At 43.6% G+C, this 21474-nt stretch overlaps 2 protein-coding genes across 2 annotated transcripts; one reads left to right on the top strand and one right to left on the bottom strand.

The window, feature by feature from the left end:
- Positions 1 to 473: 473 nt before the first annotated feature.
- Positions 474 to 19381, bottom strand: zzef1 (zinc finger, ZZ-type with EF hand domain 1). The gene is made up of 54 exons (XM_049741678.1): positions 18980 to 19381; positions 18028 to 18172; positions 17759 to 17953; positions 17494 to 17677; positions 17204 to 17403; positions 16540 to 16750; positions 16356 to 16472; positions 15811 to 15989; positions 15643 to 15741; positions 15469 to 15560; positions 15243 to 15388; positions 14898 to 15003; positions 14557 to 14778; positions 14317 to 14390; positions 14070 to 14245; positions 13857 to 13990; positions 13719 to 13789; positions 13536 to 13650; positions 13280 to 13448; positions 13048 to 13169; positions 12843 to 12965; positions 12521 to 12690; positions 12353 to 12434; positions 12071 to 12272; positions 11815 to 11942; positions 11501 to 11741; positions 11085 to 11164; positions 10920 to 11010; positions 10390 to 10852; positions 10149 to 10313; positions 9871 to 9990; positions 9551 to 9712; positions 9326 to 9458; positions 9127 to 9265; positions 8874 to 9039; positions 8522 to 8784; positions 8239 to 8411; positions 7965 to 8157; positions 7741 to 7901; positions 7386 to 7666; positions 7107 to 7281; positions 6899 to 7031; positions 6602 to 6825; positions 6228 to 6536; positions 6040 to 6140; positions 5835 to 5970; positions 5393 to 5752; positions 5185 to 5328; positions 4917 to 5085; positions 4745 to 4843; positions 4492 to 4657; positions 3806 to 3956; positions 2905 to 2976; positions 474 to 2379 (listed from the first exon to the last, which is right to left on the bottom strand). Exons 1-54 carry the CDS (start codon positions 19379 to 19381, stop codon positions 2299 to 2301), a joined length of 9015 nt encoding a protein of 3004 aa, XP_049597635.1. The 3' UTR covers positions 474 to 2298.
- Positions 19382 to 19601: 220 nt separating this feature from the next.
- cyb5d2 (cytochrome b5 domain containing 2) lies at positions 19602 to 21358 on the top strand. Its single transcript, XM_049741681.2, has 4 exons — positions 19602 to 19880; positions 20102 to 20242; positions 20628 to 20814; positions 20890 to 21358. The coding sequence occupies exons 1-4, from the start codon at positions 19625 to 19627 to the stop codon at positions 21059 to 21061; spliced, it is 756 nt and encodes a 251-aa protein (XP_049597638.1). The 5' UTR covers positions 19602 to 19624; the 3' UTR covers positions 21062 to 21358.
- Positions 21359 to 21474: the final 116 nt, after the last annotated feature.

The following is a 21474-nucleotide window of genomic DNA, read 5'->3' as shown; positions in this document are numbered from 1 at the left end:
GGGTGAGAAGAAGTGGGTCTCATTACGACAAGCTGACAATGTGCTCGTCTAAGAATAAAAGAATAGATGGGAAAAGGTTGAAAAGAAATGTGGAATGAAATCCAATTGTTACAGCTAAATGGAGTCATTTGAGCCCATCGTTCTTCAAAATGATAACACGAGGAGTAGCAAGAGGAGGGAGAACTGACTCATCATGCCAGTGGGGGAGCATAGAGAGAAGAACCAAATCATCTGGAGCCTTATTGAGTATTTCCTCCATTTGATGTCATTATCGCCTCAGCGATCGTCATTACGGTATTTTCCGAGGCTACAGATTAAGCTCGGTGGATGAGAGGTCACACCAGGTTGTGTGCAAAAACAAGCATGCATTTTTTTTTTTTTTAAAAAGCCGCTGTCGTCCAAGTGATGTCATTTTAGTAATCAATACATATCTCCAAAGAAATATTTCACATTAAAAAAAAGAAGACAGCACATTGTATGGGTTGCATTGATGTCATTTCTATGCTTTTATTTTTTTCATTATTATTAGAAACGACTCAACCCTAGTAGTACTGTTTTTGCCTTGAATGTGGCATGCATACAAAATCCGAGTCAAAGTGTCCATCTGTTAGTGCCCGATAGCGATGATATTTAGAAGGAATAGCTATTTAATATTCACAAGATACAGTACGTACATTCAAATGAGTAGAATCCAGCATCCTCAAGGAAAACAATGCGACATTAAAAGTAGAACTTCAAAAGAAAACATTGTAATCAAATGAATACGCCCCACTTGTTAAATTATGATTGCTTGATTGTTAATCTTAGGCACGTTGTAGATTGGTGAGGCGTTATGGAAGCCAGGAGGAGGCCTAACTCACCTCTTCCCTGAAATCATTTATTTCAAGATAATGTTGGCGTGAACAAAAGCACAACGCTTTCCTACTCACTCTGTCATCCAAAAAGTAAAAAAAAAAAGTTAAAAAAAGAAAAATTAAGAAACATTTCTACAAAGGTTACTTCGTCTCGTTTTGAAGTGATATGTAATAAACTAAAGGGAACTCAGCTAGGAGCCCATTTGGAGATTCTCACGGCTGTGGATTTCTTTGGCATAAACAATTTTCCTACAACTGAATATTTTTTTTTTTTTAAATCTGAAATGAAAAACAACCACCCCAAAATCTGCCCTGTGGAGAACAAGAAAAAAAGTGCATGATACTGTCTGCATTTGGCTAACAAACTCCTCTCACTCCAGTCACGTGATTGAACCTCCTCTCCTGCAAATATCTTCATAAAAGGAGCTATCCCATCATCCAATTTGTTCTTCTGTTTCTGACGACTGTCCTTTCTTTTTAATTCCAAGAGTGTTTACTCTACTATACACAACGTCTTGTGTACGCTTAATCGTGGCCCCGCTTGGTCTGACATCAGGACTATCAAACTTTCAGGTACACGTCGTAAAACGACAATAAATTAAAGTCTGTGGATAAAACTAAAGACCTTTAAGAGATTTAAGTCTTATTTTTCGTTCCCATGATACGACATTACGGTTGCTTTTTCTTAATTGACTGAGAAGTCCCTTGAGGATACTGCACTTGAATAAAGTTAGGAGAGAAACACTAATCCGAGTTTTCCCTCATCTGTAATCCTAATTCCCGTTCTATGCCACGACAAGGCATCACGTTTATCTGGCACGAGACACTGATTAAACCTTGGAACAAAAGCCCCCCCCCCAAAAAAAATATATATATTATGGTAGTTCCTGTGTCAGTTATCTGGAAAGGAAAGAAAATATCGAAAGTGACACAGCCCCCCCCCCCCCCCCTTTTTTTTTTTCCTGCTTCACTGTCCTGGACAGTATTTTTAGGATGCTCTGCATGTCTGCTGAGACAACCAAGGCGTCAGTGTGACCCGTTTCTAGGTTGTGTTAGTTGCGCTTCAACTACTTGTTGAAAAAAAAACTTTTTCTTAAAGGCAAGAGCATGTTTTCGTGACAGTTGGGATTTTGTCAAGTCCTTCAGCGTGACATGATCCAGTAAAAAATATGTGATTAAAAAAAAAAAAAAAAAAAAAAAATCCCACAGTATTTACATGTGACGTGCACATGTGGACTTGTAGGCTTCATCTAAGGCAAAGGGGGTTGTGAGTAAGTGTAAAAAGTGCTTGTTAAGTCTGCCTCACGCAGCTCCATTCCAGATTACTGCAAAAAGTCACCGGTGCGTTTCCTGTCAGAGGAAAAAAGAGCACTGGCTGCTTAGGGAGCGTTTACTCCCTCCTCCCTTAGGCTGCTCCCCTCATATGTCTCCGGCAGGATCTCTCTTACTCGGACACGTTCAGCAGCTTGGTCGATTTATTAGGGTAATTGATAGCCAGGCTGATGGCGGCGATGTTCTTCAGAGCCTACACGACAAAATGAATAGCAATCAGTGTGCCGATCAAATACACGGGGAGAATATTACCACAAGATTTTGCAAATTTTTTTGTTATATGAAATGAATCAATTGTTTTTTTTTTTATTCAGGTATTAGGTAAGCATACAAACAGAACCACCTACATTGTTTTTTTTTCCCCTCCCCGCATTACCTCTGCACCTTTGCTCCACCCTTAGGTTGTATTTAAGGTTAATTATAGAGAAGGCAGAGGCGTGCTCTGACACAAATGATAATGGACTGTAATTAGTTACCAAATACATTAGTCCTCTGAGTGCTGCCCACACACTCAAAACAAGAGGGAGGGAGGGGGAGGAGCGCAAGAGCTCTGCTGGACATCACCAGCTTGATGAGTCACTCCATAAAGACACCTCGGCCTTGACTGTGCAATCAACTGAGCAGTTGTTTATGAAATTGAGCGTACAATGTGACAACAACCGACGGGCAATTGGAATTTGAATGGATGACTATGGGTAGATAAAATCTCATAGTTTACCAGTGCTGTATGATTTAAGAGGTGTTCATCGGTGGTCATCGCTAACAAGTACTCCTGGAGGACGCCCTGTGTCTGCATAAGACAAAGATGCAACAAGTTCAAATAGATGCATAGTTGGATGGACACTTTATGCAAACCTTAAACAAAGTGAAGTGTGATTCCGTTAGGACTACGGAAGAGACGCAAGTTGCTTGAGGAACACGGATAAGAGTACATCAGGGCTAAATGGAGCATATGATGCCCTTTAGACACAGTCCAGACAGAGGCCTCGGTCCGCCATCGGTCTCACAGCCTCCCAAAATGTTTATGCTGGGAAACATCCGAGCACAATTTGTACACTCGGTAGTGCGTGACATACTATTTGAATCCCTAAATATAACTCACACTTCCTGGGGTTGAAGGTTCATATATTCTCAAAGGGGTTGTTGCATGTGTGCATGTTTTCCTTCACAAAGAACAAGGACTGGCGTTTCCATCCACACAACATGAAGTTAAACAAGAAATTTAGAAAGATCCTACAAATAATTTTGTTCTTAAATACATCAACAATAGAAAAATAACCAGAAAAAAAAACAAGTTATGCTACTGCCCTCTGGTGGGTATTCACAAGTACTTCACCAATTTTCAATTCTAAATTCTCAGAGGCTGTAAATACAAGATGGAATTCAATACTAACAAATAAGACAGCTGTTATCCGTGAAGTTAAAATTACTTTGTAATGTCAGATCAGCAACCCCGAACCTTGTAAGAAAAGGAAACTCCCGGCTCATTGCACGTTCATAATCCATGAGACAACTATTATGAATAATTCAGCGCAAGAAGATGGATGACAGTGAGCAGGGAGCCAGTGCAGCACTGTGCTCTTTGCCAGATGGCAGGGGGGGGCTTATAGTTTACTCACGATAGCGCGGGCCTCTGCAATGAAGAAGAGCTCGGTGAGAGCTCGGTGAAGAGGTAGCAGCACAGTAATACTGGTTGGATCCTGGCTCAAATTGTTTTCCATGGACGTAAAGAGCTGCCATAGAGGTCGAAGTAGAGTCAGCTCATAAGCTCTGCGGAGAAATAAAAAAAAATCCATATTTAGGAAGAGGCAAAAAAAAAAAAGTTGTGGTTTAATCAAACAATAGTTCACGCAAGTAATTAGCACAGGGTCAAGATTCAAGTATTTTCCTTATTTGTCCTATAAGAAATAAAAATATGTTACCAATCAAACCAACCAATGTCTCGCAAAAAAAAAACCAGACAGCTGCTCTGTTTGGTTGAAGGACATCCGCCCTAACCTTGAGAACACATCACGAGTGTATGCCGTTGGACTTTTGACCAGATGGAACCAGTCAGACTGCACACAGGCAAATTCCTACACGCAATCTTAACCACGGAGACATTTATGAAGGCTTTTATGCAAAGTCTGCTCAAACAAATGCAAAAGTTTCTTGATATAATATCCGCATGAAGGAGACATGACAGTCTCATGATGTTGTATACTGACAAAAATTTGAAATCATTGGCTATGACCACATATCAGAAGATGTAAGTTACTAATATTGCATTGATTTTTAAATGTGATCACCCCCCCTCCTCACTCACGTCTGGGATTGACACTGCAAGAGGCGGAGCAACAGGTGAATGGCTTTCAGTCTCTGGTTCCCGGTCTGACGACAGGCCACGCCTACTTGCCACTCCCATATGTCAGTCAGTGGCAGTTGAGTGAGGACTTGCTCATCAGCCAACATTTGCTTCAGGATCTCAAAACCTGATGCAAAAGCACAAAGAGGGTGAGAAAAAAAAAAAGAGCTAACAAGATGACTCATCCTGAGTAGAGCGGTGTGTTTATCTCTACCTGTCTGGAAGCGACCCCTGTGACCCCCTGTAATTGTAAACTTGTAGCCCCACTCCGTGTTGCTCATGTCCGACATAAACTTGTAGTACAAAGTATCACCTGAGAAAGTGACGTACGCAGAAGTAAGTTGACAAGGCTGTTCAATTTCATCAAGAAGGAAGAGGAGCCTCACCTGGAATTTCAAAATCAGACCATTTCTGTGGAGAACCACTGAAGATGTGGACGTCCTGAAGGAAATCGCTGCTGCTGGACATAATGAATTCATCGCAACCTTCTTCTGTGTGGCAGCGGGAGTCAAATTTGATGGACAAGTAAATAGCCCCTGGGATGTGCACCTTGTCCTGAGCAAAGGATGGATGTAAAATTAGATTTCAAAATGGTTAATAATGTTGGCGATGGTGTAAAGAAAAAAAAAAAGTCAACTAGCAAAATCCACGTACCTCAAAGTTGGTGTTGTTGTCATACGGGTGCTTGGATTCTCTAACTTGCACCGCCATACCTGGTTCTTCCATAAACTGACAAGCCGTGAGGGAAAGACTGCACAGCATACTTTGGCTGCAGCCTTTCAAGACCCTTTGGAGAATCTGAACAACAAAAGCATATTTTAGATTCAGCGGAATCCAATTGCCAGTCACTGCTGAGGCTCACCTTCTCCCAGAGTAGCCGCTCCTCCAGCTGCATTAACATGTCTAGGATGTAGGCCATGTGAGAAGCGCCGTTCAATTCCAGGGCCTCCTCGCTCAGCGGCGCTTCGACGGGCCAGTCGGCCAGAAGGGCGGCGAGCACGTGGCGAGCGTACAGCGTGGAGATAGCGTGGTTGACCTTCACCAGGTACTGCCGAACTGCTTTATTGCTGCGAACGTCCAGTTCTTTGTGCAACAGCGCCGAGCTTTTCGTGCGCCGCTGTTTGGCGTAACTGATCTGCAAGTCGCTCTCCGAGTTGGTGATGAGCCTCTGCGTCACCGCGTTCACCTCGTCCGTGGCTTTTTCACATTGACTGGGCTTCGACTGCAAAATGATAAGATTCAAAATGATGGTTTTTTTCTGTTGAAATTTGAATTTAAAAATGATTTCTTGGATAATGACTCACAACGCAAGACGCCACAATCATATCCGTGTCGACAGCCTTGGTGTTCCGATCCTCCGAGTGAGGCCGTCTGGGTGGTTGCCATTTCTGAGCTAAAGTGCGGATGGTATCGTCGGTTTTCATTTCCTCTCCGTCAAATCTGGAAAGGAACGAGAACGTCATATAATCGGGCGGGGAATCTTAAGATCGAAAATGTCTTTAGACTGACCTCTTGTGCACCTCCAGAAGGAAGGAGTCGGTTTTTTTCATCTGTAACTCGTACATGGCTCGTAGAATGGGCAGAGGGGTGTTCAAGACATTGTTGGTGATCTACACATGAATTAAAAAAAAAAATGTATTCAATATGTAACTATTTTTTTCCTCCATTACTTTTTCTGAAAGCGTTTCCCTCATCACCTGGAAGCAAGTTTTAGTTTCCTCATCTAAACCTTCGAGCGGATCGAGCCTGTTGACATCGCCGTCATCGGCTATGCTGCTGGAGTGATCCGAGTCGTGCTCCTTGTCTTGCTCTCCTTGATCCCGCTCGGGGTCCTGAGCCATGGAATGGATTTCCCGCTTGGACGAGTAGAGCATGATGGAGAGGATTTCTAAATCTCGTAAGAGCCACAGCTTGCTGAAACCTGTTCCCTTGCTGCACTTGCTCACAAGCAGCTGGGTTAATCCCGACTGCCGAATGGCTTCCTGAGCTTCCGTCACGCCGTTCTTCTACAAAAAAGAAGAAGGCGAGATGAAACTTTTAAGCGTACGCATTATTTTTGGTTATTTGGTACCTTCAGTGTGTTGTAGAGTCCTTTAAGGGCCAAAGAGAGGACCCAAGAAGCCTCCACAGCATCAAGAGAGCCATTTTCCTGACTGCTCTGGAGCAGGTGGCAGATGATGGAGATGAAGTTGTTCAGATAGCGGCTGACGAGTGTCTTGGGCAAACACTGGCCTTCGCTTTGCCCTGTGAGGCATGTTGTAGAATCCTGAGACTGGATGAGTTGGTAGTCTTTGACTAGAAAAGAAAATTAAAACCCACAATTAGCAACGTTACACTTTTTTCAGAATGAGTGTGTTCCTCCACTGACCTGTTTTTCTCTTGCGAGTTTTTACATCCACCACAGCTGCCTGGTTTGTTTCCGTGAAGTGCTTGAGTAAGATCATGGTGTGGTGTTCGTTGGCGTTGTCAAGAAACACCGTCTGCGTGCCAACGCACAAAACCTGAGAGGTGCAAGAGTAGCTGACATTTATGAAAGGCAATCAAATCAAACATGTGGTGCAGTTTGCATTTCTTACCTCGGGGAAGCCTACCAAGACGAGTAGGGTGAAGAGGTTGGTGCGTTTCAGAGTTTGCGGCAGCTGCTGAATACAATGATCGGTGAAGGCGGCGATGACGGCGCGCCAACCGGGACACGTGTTCAGATTGTGTAAAATATCCGCTACTGTGCACGCCCAATCCAAACCAATACGACTGGAAAAAAAAAAAAAAAAGAAAAAGGGAGGCTTCATCCTGGCAATCATTGCAAAAAATCCTCAGGATGAGAAGAGTAGTCTGTGGAGTCAAGAGTACAATACCTGTCTAAACAAACAGCTCCCAAGCTGAAGAGCAACTGGGTGGTCTTCCATCCATGAGTGTCACCAATAGCCGCCTCGCCATGCGTCAGCAACTCATACTTGTCTGTGAGGGCTTCGGTGACAGCGCCGTCGGCCTCTGCGGGAGGGATTCGCATGAGGAGCTGTCCCAGAAGCCCCAGGGTAAGATGGTAGGTCTCGTTAAGAGAGCCGGCATTGGAAATGACTGCCCGGAAAAGTTGGTGCAGGATGGAGCTGACACTGGGTAGACTAAAAGTCTTCTCCTAAAAGTTAGGAAAACAGAAAGAAGAAATTATTCATAAAAAAAGTCCAAACCTCCCAGGAATTCCCGACTTACTTGTTTGACGGACGGTAGCATGGCTGCGAGAAGTCCCAGGATCCTCTCTCTGGAGCATTCCGCAAAGACATGCTCCTGGAGCGGGACCTTAGGAAGCCGATCTCCCGTCTCCTTGACCATATCTAATGCCGGAGAGTTGACCGCCAGACTCGACTCGGAAGCTATTGAAAATATCAAAATATGTTTTCATCGAAAGCGATATCAGCGAGTGTATTAAAACTTACGTCGGATGACGGGGGAGAGGGGGTCCTCGCTAGACATGGAGGGTGTCTTGCTGAGGCTGATTGACTCCAAAGTGTCTTGGCTGACAAGTTTTTTTTTCTCCGTCTCTGTCGTGCTAGCTGGTAAGAACATTTCGGCGGGAGCGGAGGGAAGAGAGCTCACTTCCTTTGACTTTTGCTCTTCTGATGGTTTCATCTATCGGTGTGATGACAACAAGTGTTAAAAGCTGAACGGAAAAAAATACACACATCAGTTGTGCGAGGAATATCTGCCTACCTTGTCTTTGGGTGATGAAGGAGAGCAGATTGCCGCAGTACTTCCAGGGAGAGATGAGGTGTCTGTGGCGGTACTGACATCCTGAGAGAACTCTGGAGAGACTGGACACAGCTCGCTGTCGGAGGCGGAGTCATTGGACAACAGCAGATTGAGCAAAGCTGAACAACGAAGACCTAAAGGAAATCAGGCACAGTTGAAGAAACGGTACACGATTTATTAAAAAAATGATATCACCATTCTAGTATTTTAATTTTTTAATTTTATTTAGATATGGGTTTGATACCTTTGCTGGTTTGCCCCTTGAGCAAGCAGTCAGTGATGAGCTTTGAGCACCACGTCTGTAGGGTTGCTGCTTGGCTCAAGGTGGCGCTATCCAAAGATTGGCCGTCGATCTGCTTCTCACTAATCACTTCTGAAGTGTAGAGTGCCAAAGCAGCAAATAGAAGCCAGGAGTAGTTGTGGACGTAGGGTTGAATCAAACGATGGCGGTCGCTTATTCGGATGGTCACCATCGGGTAAACTGTGATCCGATGCGTGGGTAGGTGGCTAAAGGTTGAATGAAGGATTAAAAAAAAAAAGGTGGGGGTTAGGAGCATAGTAGAAGACTCAGAATGACGTGAAGTTGAATGTGTCACCTGTCGGGATATTTCTTTGCATTGTAACATCCAAAGCACAAGTCAAAGTCTTCACACACGTTGCAGTTGATCCTGCTGCCGACAATGAGGCCCTGGCAATGGTCGCAGGCGTACTCCATGTTAACCATCTCGTGTTCGTCCTCGTGGCCTTCAGGCTTGGCACCGCCTAGTTAACACATTCGGCTTTCATCAAATCGTTTTTATCCTACGTGATGCCGATGGCTTTTTCAATCGAACTCGTCGAGCGGCTTACTGAGGAAGCACGTTTTGCAGAGGTCCATATCCATGCACTGTAGACATCGGTAGCGGTGCCAAGGTGCCATCCTCTCACAGCCGTCGCAGGAAATCACAACGTTGAGGAGGTCACAATAGCGTGCGATGAACATGTGCATCTGGGGATGGGACAGGAATTTTTTTTTCAAAATTGTTCAATCACTTTCTTATGGACTTACCTTTCGTCTGTCCTCCGTCGAGTCCTCTTCGTCAATTTTGTCATACCACTTCTCAAACATGCCATCCATGCACTCGTCCATCCACTCTTGGTTCTTCTTGTAATCTGCAATTTCATCCTCCTCTGTCCATTGGCTAAAAATGTACAAAGACGACATTTACGTGGTTGACATTTTAGATTGATAATTACAGAAATGAAGAAAAATGGTTCTCCTTGTACTTTTTACCTGATAGCAATGTCATGCACGCTAATGTTCTCCTGGGACATGCTGAGTAAGAGTTCCGGAAGCTTGATGTTCAGGAAGAGGGGAATGTCGTGCACATCCCAATTCAAGTCCAGAAGGTGCAACAAGCAGGTTTGCACACAAGACAAGGCTGGTAGAAGAGCTCTGGGGAGAAAGGACGAGGTTCTACCACTCATAACACAAACTTGTGTGCTTTCTAAAATAAAATAAAATAAAATAAAATAAAATAAAATAAAATAAAATAAAATAAAATAAAATAAAATAAAATAAAATAAAATAAAATAAAATAAAAATATGCTTACTTGTCATTGAGACTGCTGAATCCTTGCACTGCTTGAACCAGAATGAGCACCAACTGATGGTAGGAACGTCGCACTTGTTCCCCAAGCTCTCTCCCGCTGTCTGACAACTGAGAGAAATAACTAAAACAAAAAACAAGAACAAATTAAATGCTACTTTGTAACTGTTAAAAAAAAAAAGGAAAATATGCAACTTCAAGCAGTCAACAATGGAGAGGATTACATTTTCATTTCCTTTTATAGAAATACAAATGTTGTTGTAATTTTCTACAAAGATGTACCTGGTGAAGTCTTTCTGACATGTCAACAGCTCTTGAAGAAACAAGATGCAAGGAGCTTGAAAGAGGTGCGGCTTTCCCAGGGAATGCAAACACTCTTGAACCAGCTCCAGGACTTTGCAAACACTAACAGCCTGAGCCTTGTTCAGTGACAATGTTTGCAGGATACTACAGAAGGAAAAAAAAAAACAATAGGCATCATTCATCAAAACTTTTTCCAATAAGAGACAGGGGACGGACTGACTTTGCTGTTGTGAGGGCGTTGTCCTTTATGAAGTTGAGTATGTGCTTGAGAAGCGGGTAGCGCTCTTTGATAGAGGGGCACATGCGGGGTTCTTCCACGGAGCGGCATGACAGGAGGCGGAGCCGTGCCCGACTGAATGGAGCTTTATGGGTTAAGGCGGAAGGGGAGGCTGGACAGCCGGCTCCCCAGGAAGAGAGACTTTCCGTGGAGCCTTTGTGGTCTGACTTGCAGTGCGTACACGAGGGGTTGAGGGCATTGGAGGATTGGCTCTCAACCGCTTTGGATTCAATCGTAGGTGCCGTGCTCGGATGTTCGAGTGAGGAGCTCGCTTGGAAATCGTCTTCTGGGACTGAAATCGGAGCAACGCTGCCCTCTGCAGCTTTGGAGGAATCGCCGTCGGGGCATGACGTACCGCAAGGAGAAAATCGGAAGAGCAGGAGGCACTTCTCGATGCACATCCCGGCTACAGAGAAAAAAACGTTAGATAAACGATCCAGTGATAAAAGACGAGAAGAAGCGGGGATCCTCACCCAAACTCTCGATTGTAACCTCATCGGTGCCTCCTTCTTTCTCATCAGGAATATTCATTTTGCCGACAATATATCGCTGCTTCATCTCCAACTAACACAAGACACAGATCACAATTTAAGCTCTTAGATATTGTAAAGTCCACAGCAACATTGGCAAATCCTTACCATCCAAGTTCTGATGCTATCCGCCATTGAATACGCCTGCACAAATTCCTCATTTAGACACGACTTGCATTCCTGATTGACTTTTCATAAAATGGGAAAAAGAATATTGTAAGTGAGACAGCTACTCTATTGAGGTACCGTATTTTCTGCACTATAAGGCGCACCGGATTATAAGGCGCACCTTCAATGAATGGCCCATTTTTGTCTATATATAAGATGTATACATTTGTCCCACGGGGGCGGACTTTGGACACGCCTGCTGTAGTGGCTCAATATTGGTCCATATATAAGGCGCACCTGATTATAAGGCGCACTGTCGGCTTTTGAGAAAATTGGAAGTTTTTAGGTGCGCCTTATAGTGCGGGAAATACGGTAGTAGTTAAAAACAAGAAGGGAAGAAGAAGATTATGCATTACTGTATGTCTTGAGGGCATTGATGAGGACGGGTGTGTGGTACACCATGGCGGCCCAAATGGCATTCACAGCATGGTCTGCCATTGAGCCGGTGGCTAGTTCATTCCTCATTGTCTGTTTTTTACAAGACTGCACAAGGTTTTGCATCAGCTCGATTCCGCTGTCAGAAGATTCCTGGCTAGGGTTCCATCTGGCAAAGTCCTCCAGGAGCCTTGTTACATCATTATGATTATACTTGCTCATCTAACATACAAAAAAAACAGTGTGAGACCATCACGACGTTGTGGGTGAGGTCAGAATAGTTTATTTAGCATACCTGAATTGTCTTTGCTTGATCTGTGACCCTTGACTCCTGCAAGCCATGTCGGAGAATGGGTTTCCACAGAGGTGAAGATTGAACGTGGGACACCTTCCAGGATGGAAGCTCTTTCACAGAGCGTATCTCTGAATATAAAAATAATATACATGCTGTATTATTTCTGTTGTCATTGAAAATATAGAAACAAGAAAAATGATTTGCTGCAAAAGACAAGACAGTTGTTTGAGACAACAGTTATGGCCAAGCGTCTCACCATGAGGTGATTTGAGTGCCAGCGTTCTAAAGGCGAGGCGCCCCATGAGTCGAGCCACAAGCAGCTGGAGGTCAGACATCCACGAAATGGTGATGTCTGGCAGACCCATGGCCGTTACGGTGAATTTGTAACCCCACTCGTTATTGCTGCTATCAGAGTGGAAGAGGAACTGAAGCTGAGGGCCTGTGTCAAATGTTACCTTCTAGAAAGACAAAGAAGATCCGCATGTCAAAAGTAGAACCGGTAAAAAGAGGTTTTGTGGTGAAATGACTGAGTTCCTACCTTTGGCCACTTTTCGCTTCCAACCTTCATGTCATAGCGAAATTTGCCACCTCTGGAATCTGTGAATTCCAGATAGTCATACCTGTGGAAATCAAAAGAATTTAGATCTGGTTTTAATAAATATGAAATGGGTATATAAAAAGCAGGAAAGAAAATTGCTTTTGTAACCTCTTTTCTGTCTCACAGCGTTCGTCAAACTCTACTTCAAATGACGTAGCACCAGGGAAGGTGAAGATGTTGGTCTCGTGACGGCTATCTTCATAGTTATGAGAGGACTCCATGGTCCAGGTCCTCAGCACGACTGGCTGTTGGGGTTGGTGCCAGCTCTCTTGGTCCACCTAACAATGAAATATTTTTAAATGCTTTATTGGGGAATCTATTATTGAAAATTGTGTGGTTAAAAATAAAATGTAATCAGAGCACATATTTTATTATATCATATTTGATTGAAGTCATATGCATTGAGAAGTAAGACACAGATGACACTCACCTTGGAAAAAATGTCTCCTGTGCCACTGGACAGATTTTTGAGGAGCTCAATCAGAGAGGAGAAACTTTTAAGCAGTAGACAGTGAGGAATGTCCAAAGAGCAAAGTTCCAGGAGGAAAATAAGCTGACGGAGAGAAAATGTTACAGTCAATTCAGTTATGTCAAGTCAAAAAAAACAATCTGATTCCAAATCATGACCTAATTACCAGTTGTCTGAAGACTGTGGCAATGATGGATTTGCCTAATTTGTTCGTAATCTCATCGCCAGTGTATTTTTCGAGTAGGGAACCGAGTACACTTTTGATTCTTGCCAAGAACTGATCCACATCTGTTGAGCGAGCAGAAATCAACATTTAATTCATTCGACAGCAAAACTTCAGATAAAGCCGTAGAATTAGAATATTTATAATTAATTCGCATTGGAACTTGAGGTCTTACATTTTAATAGGATGACTCTGGCCAATTCCATGCTAACAGCAGTGGAGGTGCCTCCTTTGAGTTGGAGGTAGCACCAAGAGAGGAGGCTTCCTTGAAGAGCCCAGAACAAGGACCGCAACACTGTCTGCTGACTGGGCCCGTCACTGCCCTCTGACATCATCACTTCACACTTGAAATCAAAAAAGAAAGATTGGACTCCAAAAAGACAAATGTTGCTAATTGCTGATTGTCTTTTAATCGCCAAAATTTGTCTCACCTCTTGCGTTGCCACTAGCAGAAGCGTCTCCATCACTGCTAGAATCGGGCTGATGTCAAAGTCAGCGGGAGCTCCTTTGGGCGGGAGTAGGAGAAGGCCACTCGGATCCAGATCACTACACGGAGCACGTAGATGAACGTTCATCCTGTTCGTGACGTGCTCACATATTTATGGTCTACCTACCTGAAGTAATTACACAGCGACTCAAATGTAACTTTGACGGATAGCAGTTGATACTCTTCTGTGATATTCTTCTGCAAAAAAAAGACCATCAAAAATTAATAAAATGATACATTTGAATGAATGACTAGGTAAACACACCATCATGTGGAACAGCTTGTCCCGCCGGATGAGTTTATCAGGGAAGAACACAGCTGCCCCGTTTAGAATGGCTTTCACGGCCTCCTTGTGCAAGGCCTTCTCCATAAATGTTGTTCCCTCAGGCTCATTGACAACTAAAAAAAAAAAACGGGGTGATGATTGTATCAGGGATCTCAAAGTGATATTGATGAATTATGGGTACGTGATTCATACTGTGGCAGAGGTGAGAGTAAAGCTGGTGGACGGCACTGACGCAATCAGGCTCTGCACTGCTGGATGTAGATGGCCCATCTTTTGTTGTGCTGTTCAGCGCGTTGGGCAGCATGGAGAAACAGTTCTGGAGCAACTGCAGGAGATGAATTCTGCTTTTCAACGCTTCTTCTCCCTCACTGAGACAAAGCCACAAGTAAGATTGAGCCAGAAGGAATTTACAAAAAAAAAAGAAGCTGCTTCTACTCACATAACCATCAGCTTAGTGTAGAAACTCCAGAAGAGGTCCACGGTAAGACCAGTGAAGTCCAGAAGACACTTAAGCTTTAGGAGAAACCAGTCACATTATGTGTCGAAAGTGTATGGATATTTTTGGATTATAAAAAAAAAAAATACTACACCAACTTTAATCAGTCAAAACCAAAAATTCAGTTTTATGGTGTCTCAGTCACTTTTTTAAGACTAATTACGCGTAAAATTTTCTACTTACCATATTTTGTGTGAGCTGTTGAATGAAGAACAAAGTCTTATTGAGAAGACAAAGGCCGGTGACGGCATGATTTTTACACTGCTCAGTGCTGGTAGAGCTGAGCTCGTCGAGATCTTCAAGCTTTTGGTTTCCGCTACACGAGTAGCCGCTGAAGCTGAGGGACTGAACTCCGAGGCGCTCAGCTGTGTCCTGCCTTGTGCACAGGAACTTTACCATCACAAACTAAAAAGACAGAAACAAAAGTGAAACGTTGGTGAAAGCAAGTTGACTAAAAAATACAAATTTTAAATAAGTTTGAAATGAAACATTGTTTATGGATCCAACGTGAGGAGAAAATGTACCTTTGCAACACGACACTGCTGCAGCTTGATCTCCACGTCGTTCCAGTCCTCTTCCACCTCAAAGCAGCCGATGGGCTCATCCTCGGACAGCGGTGGAATCCTCACACTGCAGGTCAAGTGACAACATGATGTGTCAGCGTTTAAGTGAAAGCGCACTCAGCCGGCCAGAGCCCCAAGCTGCTGTGGGGTATCTATAGTACACACAACAAACACCCACTTGTTTTGCATTACTGACTGAACGTAACAAGTGTGTTTTGTTACTTCGTGACTTTTTCGGCAAGCTCCGAAGGCAAGATTTTAGACAGCTCGGGAAACATCAAATCATTTTGGATGCGTGCTTCTTACTTGTCTTGTACAAACTTCTTGTAGTCTTTGTAGTCCCACGTGTCGTACTTTTTGAACCTCTTGAAATGTTTGGCGGCATCAAACGGTTCGTCATCTTTGTAGGCAAACACCAAGCCGCATTTTGCCCCGATGGCCCCTTTTCGGACCTTGTGGCGTAAATCCAGAAGGGGGCGCTTGGTTATGCATTCATTTGCCCAAAATGGAGAAAACTCTTGAGGAAACTCACGTTGATTTTCATCTGAGTGACTTGAAAGTTGCTCTGGTCCTCGGTTGACAGGATCACGCTGGCTTTCTTCTTGCCACTTTCGGTGAGAAAACCTTAAGGGCATCAATTGTGTTTTATCGTGGCGGTCATACCGACATTAGAAAATATGTTCTTATTTTCTCATGAAATGATTACCATCTCCAGTGGAGGATTCCGAAAGCATATTTTCTGGTCCTGATTTCTCCTCTTTACTCTTTGCATCACATGCCTGTAAGTGGAGCTGCAGGGGCTTCCCTGTGAATTAAAAAAAATAAAAATATGGATGGATATATTTTGTTTTGACACCCACTGAATTCACATTACCATTTCGATATAGGAGTTGCAGACGAACGGCGGCCATTGACGCGATGAGGGCGGAGGCCTTGTATTCTGTCTCCAAGTGGTCACTGATGGAGGAAAGAGCTTGGAGGACTTTGGCCACGCTGCCTCTGGCCAGAGCGAAGGCGAGGAGGGTCTGCTCCGCGTCAGGACTCACACAGCAACTATCCAGGTTCAAAATGACAAATATGGGCATTTAGTTAGAAAAAAAAAATGTTAGTTATTGCCTGATGTGGTTTGTAAAAGCTTAGATGTTTAAAGAATAGCAGAAATAATTATTCCAGCACATCAAAACTGAAGTCATTACAGAAACAGCGTCTACTGGAAAATATTATGTGTATAACATAAATCTAAAAATCCATGAGGCTTTTTAGGTGATGTAACAATACTGTATGTACAATTGATGGAGTGGCTCATCAGCCCACTAAGGCACAGTATTGATTTTTAGCCTGTCTCTCTCTCGTGCGACCTCAGCTCGATGAGGTCGTGTTCCGCGAGTGTGATGATGGAAGCGCCGGCGGGAGCCTTACTCTGCTATCCTGAGGAGAAAAGCATCCACCTCTTCTAAGATGTTCGAAGAGAAGAACTTGGGGAACTTGGTGGATGATGGTGTGAGGGATAATGGTGGCATGTGTTGTAATGCTTTCCTGGGAAAAAGAACAACATACTCCATTCAATAAATTCCCGATAAATAAAAATAAAATAGTGTCTTACTGAGTGCTCTGAAGCACGGTCTGAGCCAGTGCAGGGTTGGTCTCCATCGAGGCTGTGACCAAGGAGGTGAGGAGTGACAGGTACCAGATGGCTGAAGCATCTGAGACAGACACCTCTTTATTCTTGGTAATCTGATAGCCCAGCGTCTTCAAACCATGAATCCGTGTGTCACAGCCATCGCTCAGGCACCGCTTAATGTTAATTTGGATGTCTGCGGGTTGAGGAACACAGGACGCTGTCAACACACTGATGATGGAACGTGCAATGTAGAGATGCTGAACTGCTTTGACATTCACCGTGCGAAATGAAGCTTGGCAAATCAAACATTATACTTTGGCAATTGAGAATGATGAGTCTTTGCAAAAGTCAGGCTTCGGATCGTTCGTTAACAAATGAGTTACAGGAACATAACAAATGATGGGATATCAAGAGCCCTGCAAAGTTCTTTTCAAAACGGCGTGATTGCTCTTGCTTCCAACCACCTCATTCCAGTCTGCCTTCATTCAGCTTGCACTTACTAAACACATGATTTTGTGGCCAGTTGACATTAAGATTAGCCTTAAGAACAAAGGTGCCATTCTGAATCGCATTCTCCAAAATAGGTTTTCTAAAAAGGCATCCAACGATTACGACATGAGCTCATCCGACAGGTATGACGACTCACATGGGTGTGTGATGTTGGCATTCTCCAAGAGTGCCACGTAGCCCGTCACATTGCTGGGGATGCGGACGTCTCTGATCTTGTCTAAGGAGTGCAGATTTTTTCCCACCATGACTGAGATCAGCTGAGGCATGTAACTGTGGTCATTGGCTGCCACGGCGACGGCCAGCCGCCTCAAAACCACGTCTGGTTTCAGTTTCAATCTGAGAACCCGAAAGGCGACAAACGTCAACATCTAAATGGGCCAAGTCAAATCATGAGGGAAAACCCTGAATGGAATTCAATGTGCTTGCCTTATCCAGTGTGAGCGTGCGCTGCCGTCAGACTGCCAGAAAGATGACGTTTCTCCGTTTGTCATTTTGTAAACATCGGCAACGTTGGACGAAGCTTCTATCGTGCTGTAGCACTGTGTGACCACCTTCACCTTGTCCACATCTGGGTCACGGTCCAATTCTGCTCTATACTGAATATCTAGATCTGGATGTGGGTGGGGGAATGTTACGGGGGTTAATATGATCAACTTTCTCCAAACGCTTCTCATCAAAGGGTGCTGTTCACCTTTTTCCCGTTGCAAGAGGAACTCCAAGAAGTCTTGGACCACACTGGACCTCATGGTGCAGATACTGTTGTAGCCGTCTAAAATGGGGAAAGGGATAGCACTGCTGGGAATATGATTCCTGTGCAAAAATTTCAGGATCTTGAAAGCATGTGCCCCCAACCTGTCTTTGGTCTTGGAGAATATGTCAACAAAACCTGTGCAATACAAAGGCATCATATTTAAATCCGGTTTTTTGTTTGTGTTGAATGGCGTGCACGCGTGAACATACCTGGGGTTAGGGAGCACGCCTGCAGCTGTCTTATCACATGACTCAGCTCTCCCCGTAGATTAGCTCCATTGGAGTTCTTAAGAGTAATCAGCATGCTCTCGACATCCACCACCCCATCCCCCTCGGCATCAAACTGTCCAAAGGCCTAAGACGGAGATAAGCAGAGCACTTTGTGAGATTTGAAATCAGTAGTAAGGTGCATCGTAAATCTAATCTACCTTACAAAATAATATTCATGTTGACGGAAAAGGGATGATCTAGAAAGTGGTAGATGACTTTGACAACCATGGCATTCCATCTACAGTACACGCCAACAAAGCTACTTTTAAACCAAAGAACTCATTTACCAGTAGGACCATTCATTCACATTCTTTGTTTGAATAAAAGCGGTCAAAGTTCAAACAGCACTGACAATGAACCTGCTTAGTAAAAGTGGCAATGACAACAATATTGCATTCATTCCAAACTTTGGATAAAAAAAACAGGGTACACCTGCTAATCAGTGCAATGTCGCACTCTTAAGTTAATTAAAAAGTGTGATGACATTTTAACTGAAAGAAAGTTATTATAAAAGAGTTTTGAAAGCGACATGAATGTAACATCAGGGCTCAATACAAAACTATGCCAATGACAACCAAAGTTTTGATTGACATTATAAGTGTAGTACTCATGTAGCAATCTGATTGTAGCTTACAGGGATGGCATGCACTACAAAAACCATTAGATGTGATTGTCATATTTTGGTTTCCTGCATGAAAAAAAAAACGGTGTCATGGACTGGGAGGTGTTTCTGCATGCAGTTATCTAAAAGTATTCCTCTCTGACAGTCAACAGTAAGTAGTTATATTGTTTCAATATTGATTTTGCTGAGTGCACATGCCGTGATAAAGTACAGTATGTGAAAGACCCAGTGCAGATATGCAGCCATGTCATTTGATGTGTTAGCTTATACCTCTTCGCATTCATCTCTGGGGGCATCTCTGCTTTCCAACATCTCACAAAACTGCTCAACATTGACGGATTCTTCTCCACGGTTTAACCGCTCCTCCAGCCATCGGACCAGGACTCCTTCGTTCCCTGCCAGGATAGACTCTCGGATGACGACTCCTGAGTCGCTAATACGAGCCGCCGCTTCTCTTAGTTTCGCTTGTTCGAAGAACACGTCGGGGCTCGGCGGCCCAACGGTGGGCACAGAGATATTCTTCGCTAATCGTTTTCCGCCTCTCCCCGGACCGGTGCCTCCGACACCAGTGGCTGCAGAGGCCGGGCTGTCTTCCGCCAATCCGGGGCTCTCCGTTCCCATGTCTTCGTCGTCGCAGCTGCCTCCACCTCCGCCGCTCTCTGCGTTGCCCATGATTGTTTCGGTTTAGATTTTGCCGATTTAATCCTTACGGCCCACAGAGGGGCAATTTGCGAACAATTCTCCCTACTAGCCTAGACTACTACCGCATTGACGTACAGTAATTCGCGAGCTTGCCTGAAACGTTGTTTAGTCGTTTGCGCATGCGCGCTTTCTTCTTCGTTTACGGAAGCACCTGCAAGAGAGCCGATGGGTTTTTTATTTTTAACAAAAATGCTGCACGGCAAATAAAACAATATGCTTTGCTATGCATTTATGGCGTTGTTATCGGCGTTCTTGGCTGTATTTTTCTTTCCTCGCCAGTGGTCTTTATATTCAGAAAGCAAATCAACTCAAGGGCCACCTACGCGACTTTTGAACAGTCAAGAATTGGCGTTATACAACGGCGGAGAAGGAAGCAAGGGTATTTACCTGGCAATATTAGGCCAGGTATTTGACGTGCATAGTGGCCTCAAACATTATGGCCCTGGTGGTGCATATCATTTTATGGCAGGTGATTTCGAATTTCCTTGTTACTTGTGCCTTTAATGCACATAGTAATGATTGCGTTTTATATACTGTGTTGGATAAACATTGACTATCAAAAAGATCTAACAAACTGTATTTCCCTACTATATTTAGTACATGTTTTTTGTCATGCTATTATTGTATCAAATTCCATTAAATTGGTCAAAATGATGTTTATACAGTATGCTGGCTGTTTATTCCACCCAGGTAAAGATGCATCACTGGCCTTCATCACGGGCGATTTTACAGAAAATGGCTTGACAGATGATGTGTCCAGTTTGTCACCATTGCAGGTGGTAGCCCTGTTTGACTGGCTGCTCTTCTATCAGAAGACCTACCAAACTGTAGGTGTGTAATTGCCCGAGTGATTGTGCATGTTCAGTCCATAATGTGTCCAGAAATTTGAATATATATTAAAAAATCTATTTCTGAAAAGGCTTTTGCAGATAATGAAACACCTAATTTTGTCTGCTCCTTCCTCTACTTAGCAAAGCAGCACTCCAGATGGAGCTTGGCATTAGGGCAGTTAGCGGGGCGCCAGGAAAACTTAAGACTGCAAGCTTGTCTAATTTTCATCCAATGCAAGATTAGTGGTTACAGAAATAATCAATTACTCTCGTTAGCCAGACCAATTTTATAGCTTCCCCGTTCCAATAACAGTTTTGTCATTGACAACAAATGAGACAACTATTTTCAATTGTGAATGCACCCACTGACTTCTGCATGTTTTCAGGTTTGCTCATAGGACGGTTCTATTCTGAAAGTGGAAAGCCCACAGAGTTTCTATTACACGTTGAGTCATTGCTTGCAACGGGCCAGCAACTCAAAGCCAAGACGGAGGCGGACATGGTTCGCTTTCCTGCCTGTAACTCGGAGTGGAGCTCTGCAAGGGGAGGGAGGGTCTGGTGCTCCACCAAAAGGTAAATAAACACTTTGAGCATGTACAAATATTACTGAGATGCAATATTATTATGGACCTTTTCTCTTTTCACCAGTGGTGGAGTTGAAAGAAGCTGGACAGGTGTTCCTCGAAAACTATTTTCTGCAGGTGCTAGTGGGTACCGTTGTGTTTGTGTGGAAGATCCATCTGCAGCCAGGGAGAACCCCAACCTGCAGGAGTATGATGACTGCTCGATACATGAAGCCTCCTGCTCTTTACTTGAATAGTTTCAAAAATGGACACCGAGCATACTTCACAAATGTGACAAAGGGGTGGGGGGTGAGGAAAAGATTGTTTTAAATGATCTTTATGTAAAGTTGTCTGTATAAGGATACACTTGGAAGAGACGGGCTAGATATCTGAGCATACAGATACGATACAATGTGCATAAAAGATTTTACAATGTGCATAAAAGATTAACAGAGGCAAGATTTAAGTCTGTCACAATGGCAATCACAAACTGCATTAAGTACAAAAATGGTAGCAGTGGTCAAAAATATCACACATTTATCTGTACAATTTAACAATGGTCGGCCATGTCTATCGTTCTCACTCCCCAAAACCATTGGACATGTCACGTGATCTTTATAAAGTGCACCTGTTGGATTTAGAAAAATCAACAAAGCAGTAAATCTGTCAG

The sequence above is a fragment of the Syngnathus scovelli genome, chromosome 15, assembly GCF_024217435.2.
Source record: "Syngnathus scovelli strain Florida chromosome 15, RoL_Ssco_1.2, whole genome shotgun sequence".
Lineage (NCBI taxonomy): Eukaryota > Metazoa > Chordata > Actinopteri > Syngnathiformes > Syngnathidae > Syngnathus > Syngnathus scovelli.
The sequence above is the reverse complement of the archived record's forward strand: the minus strand, read 5'-3'. Positions and strand labels throughout refer to the sequence as shown.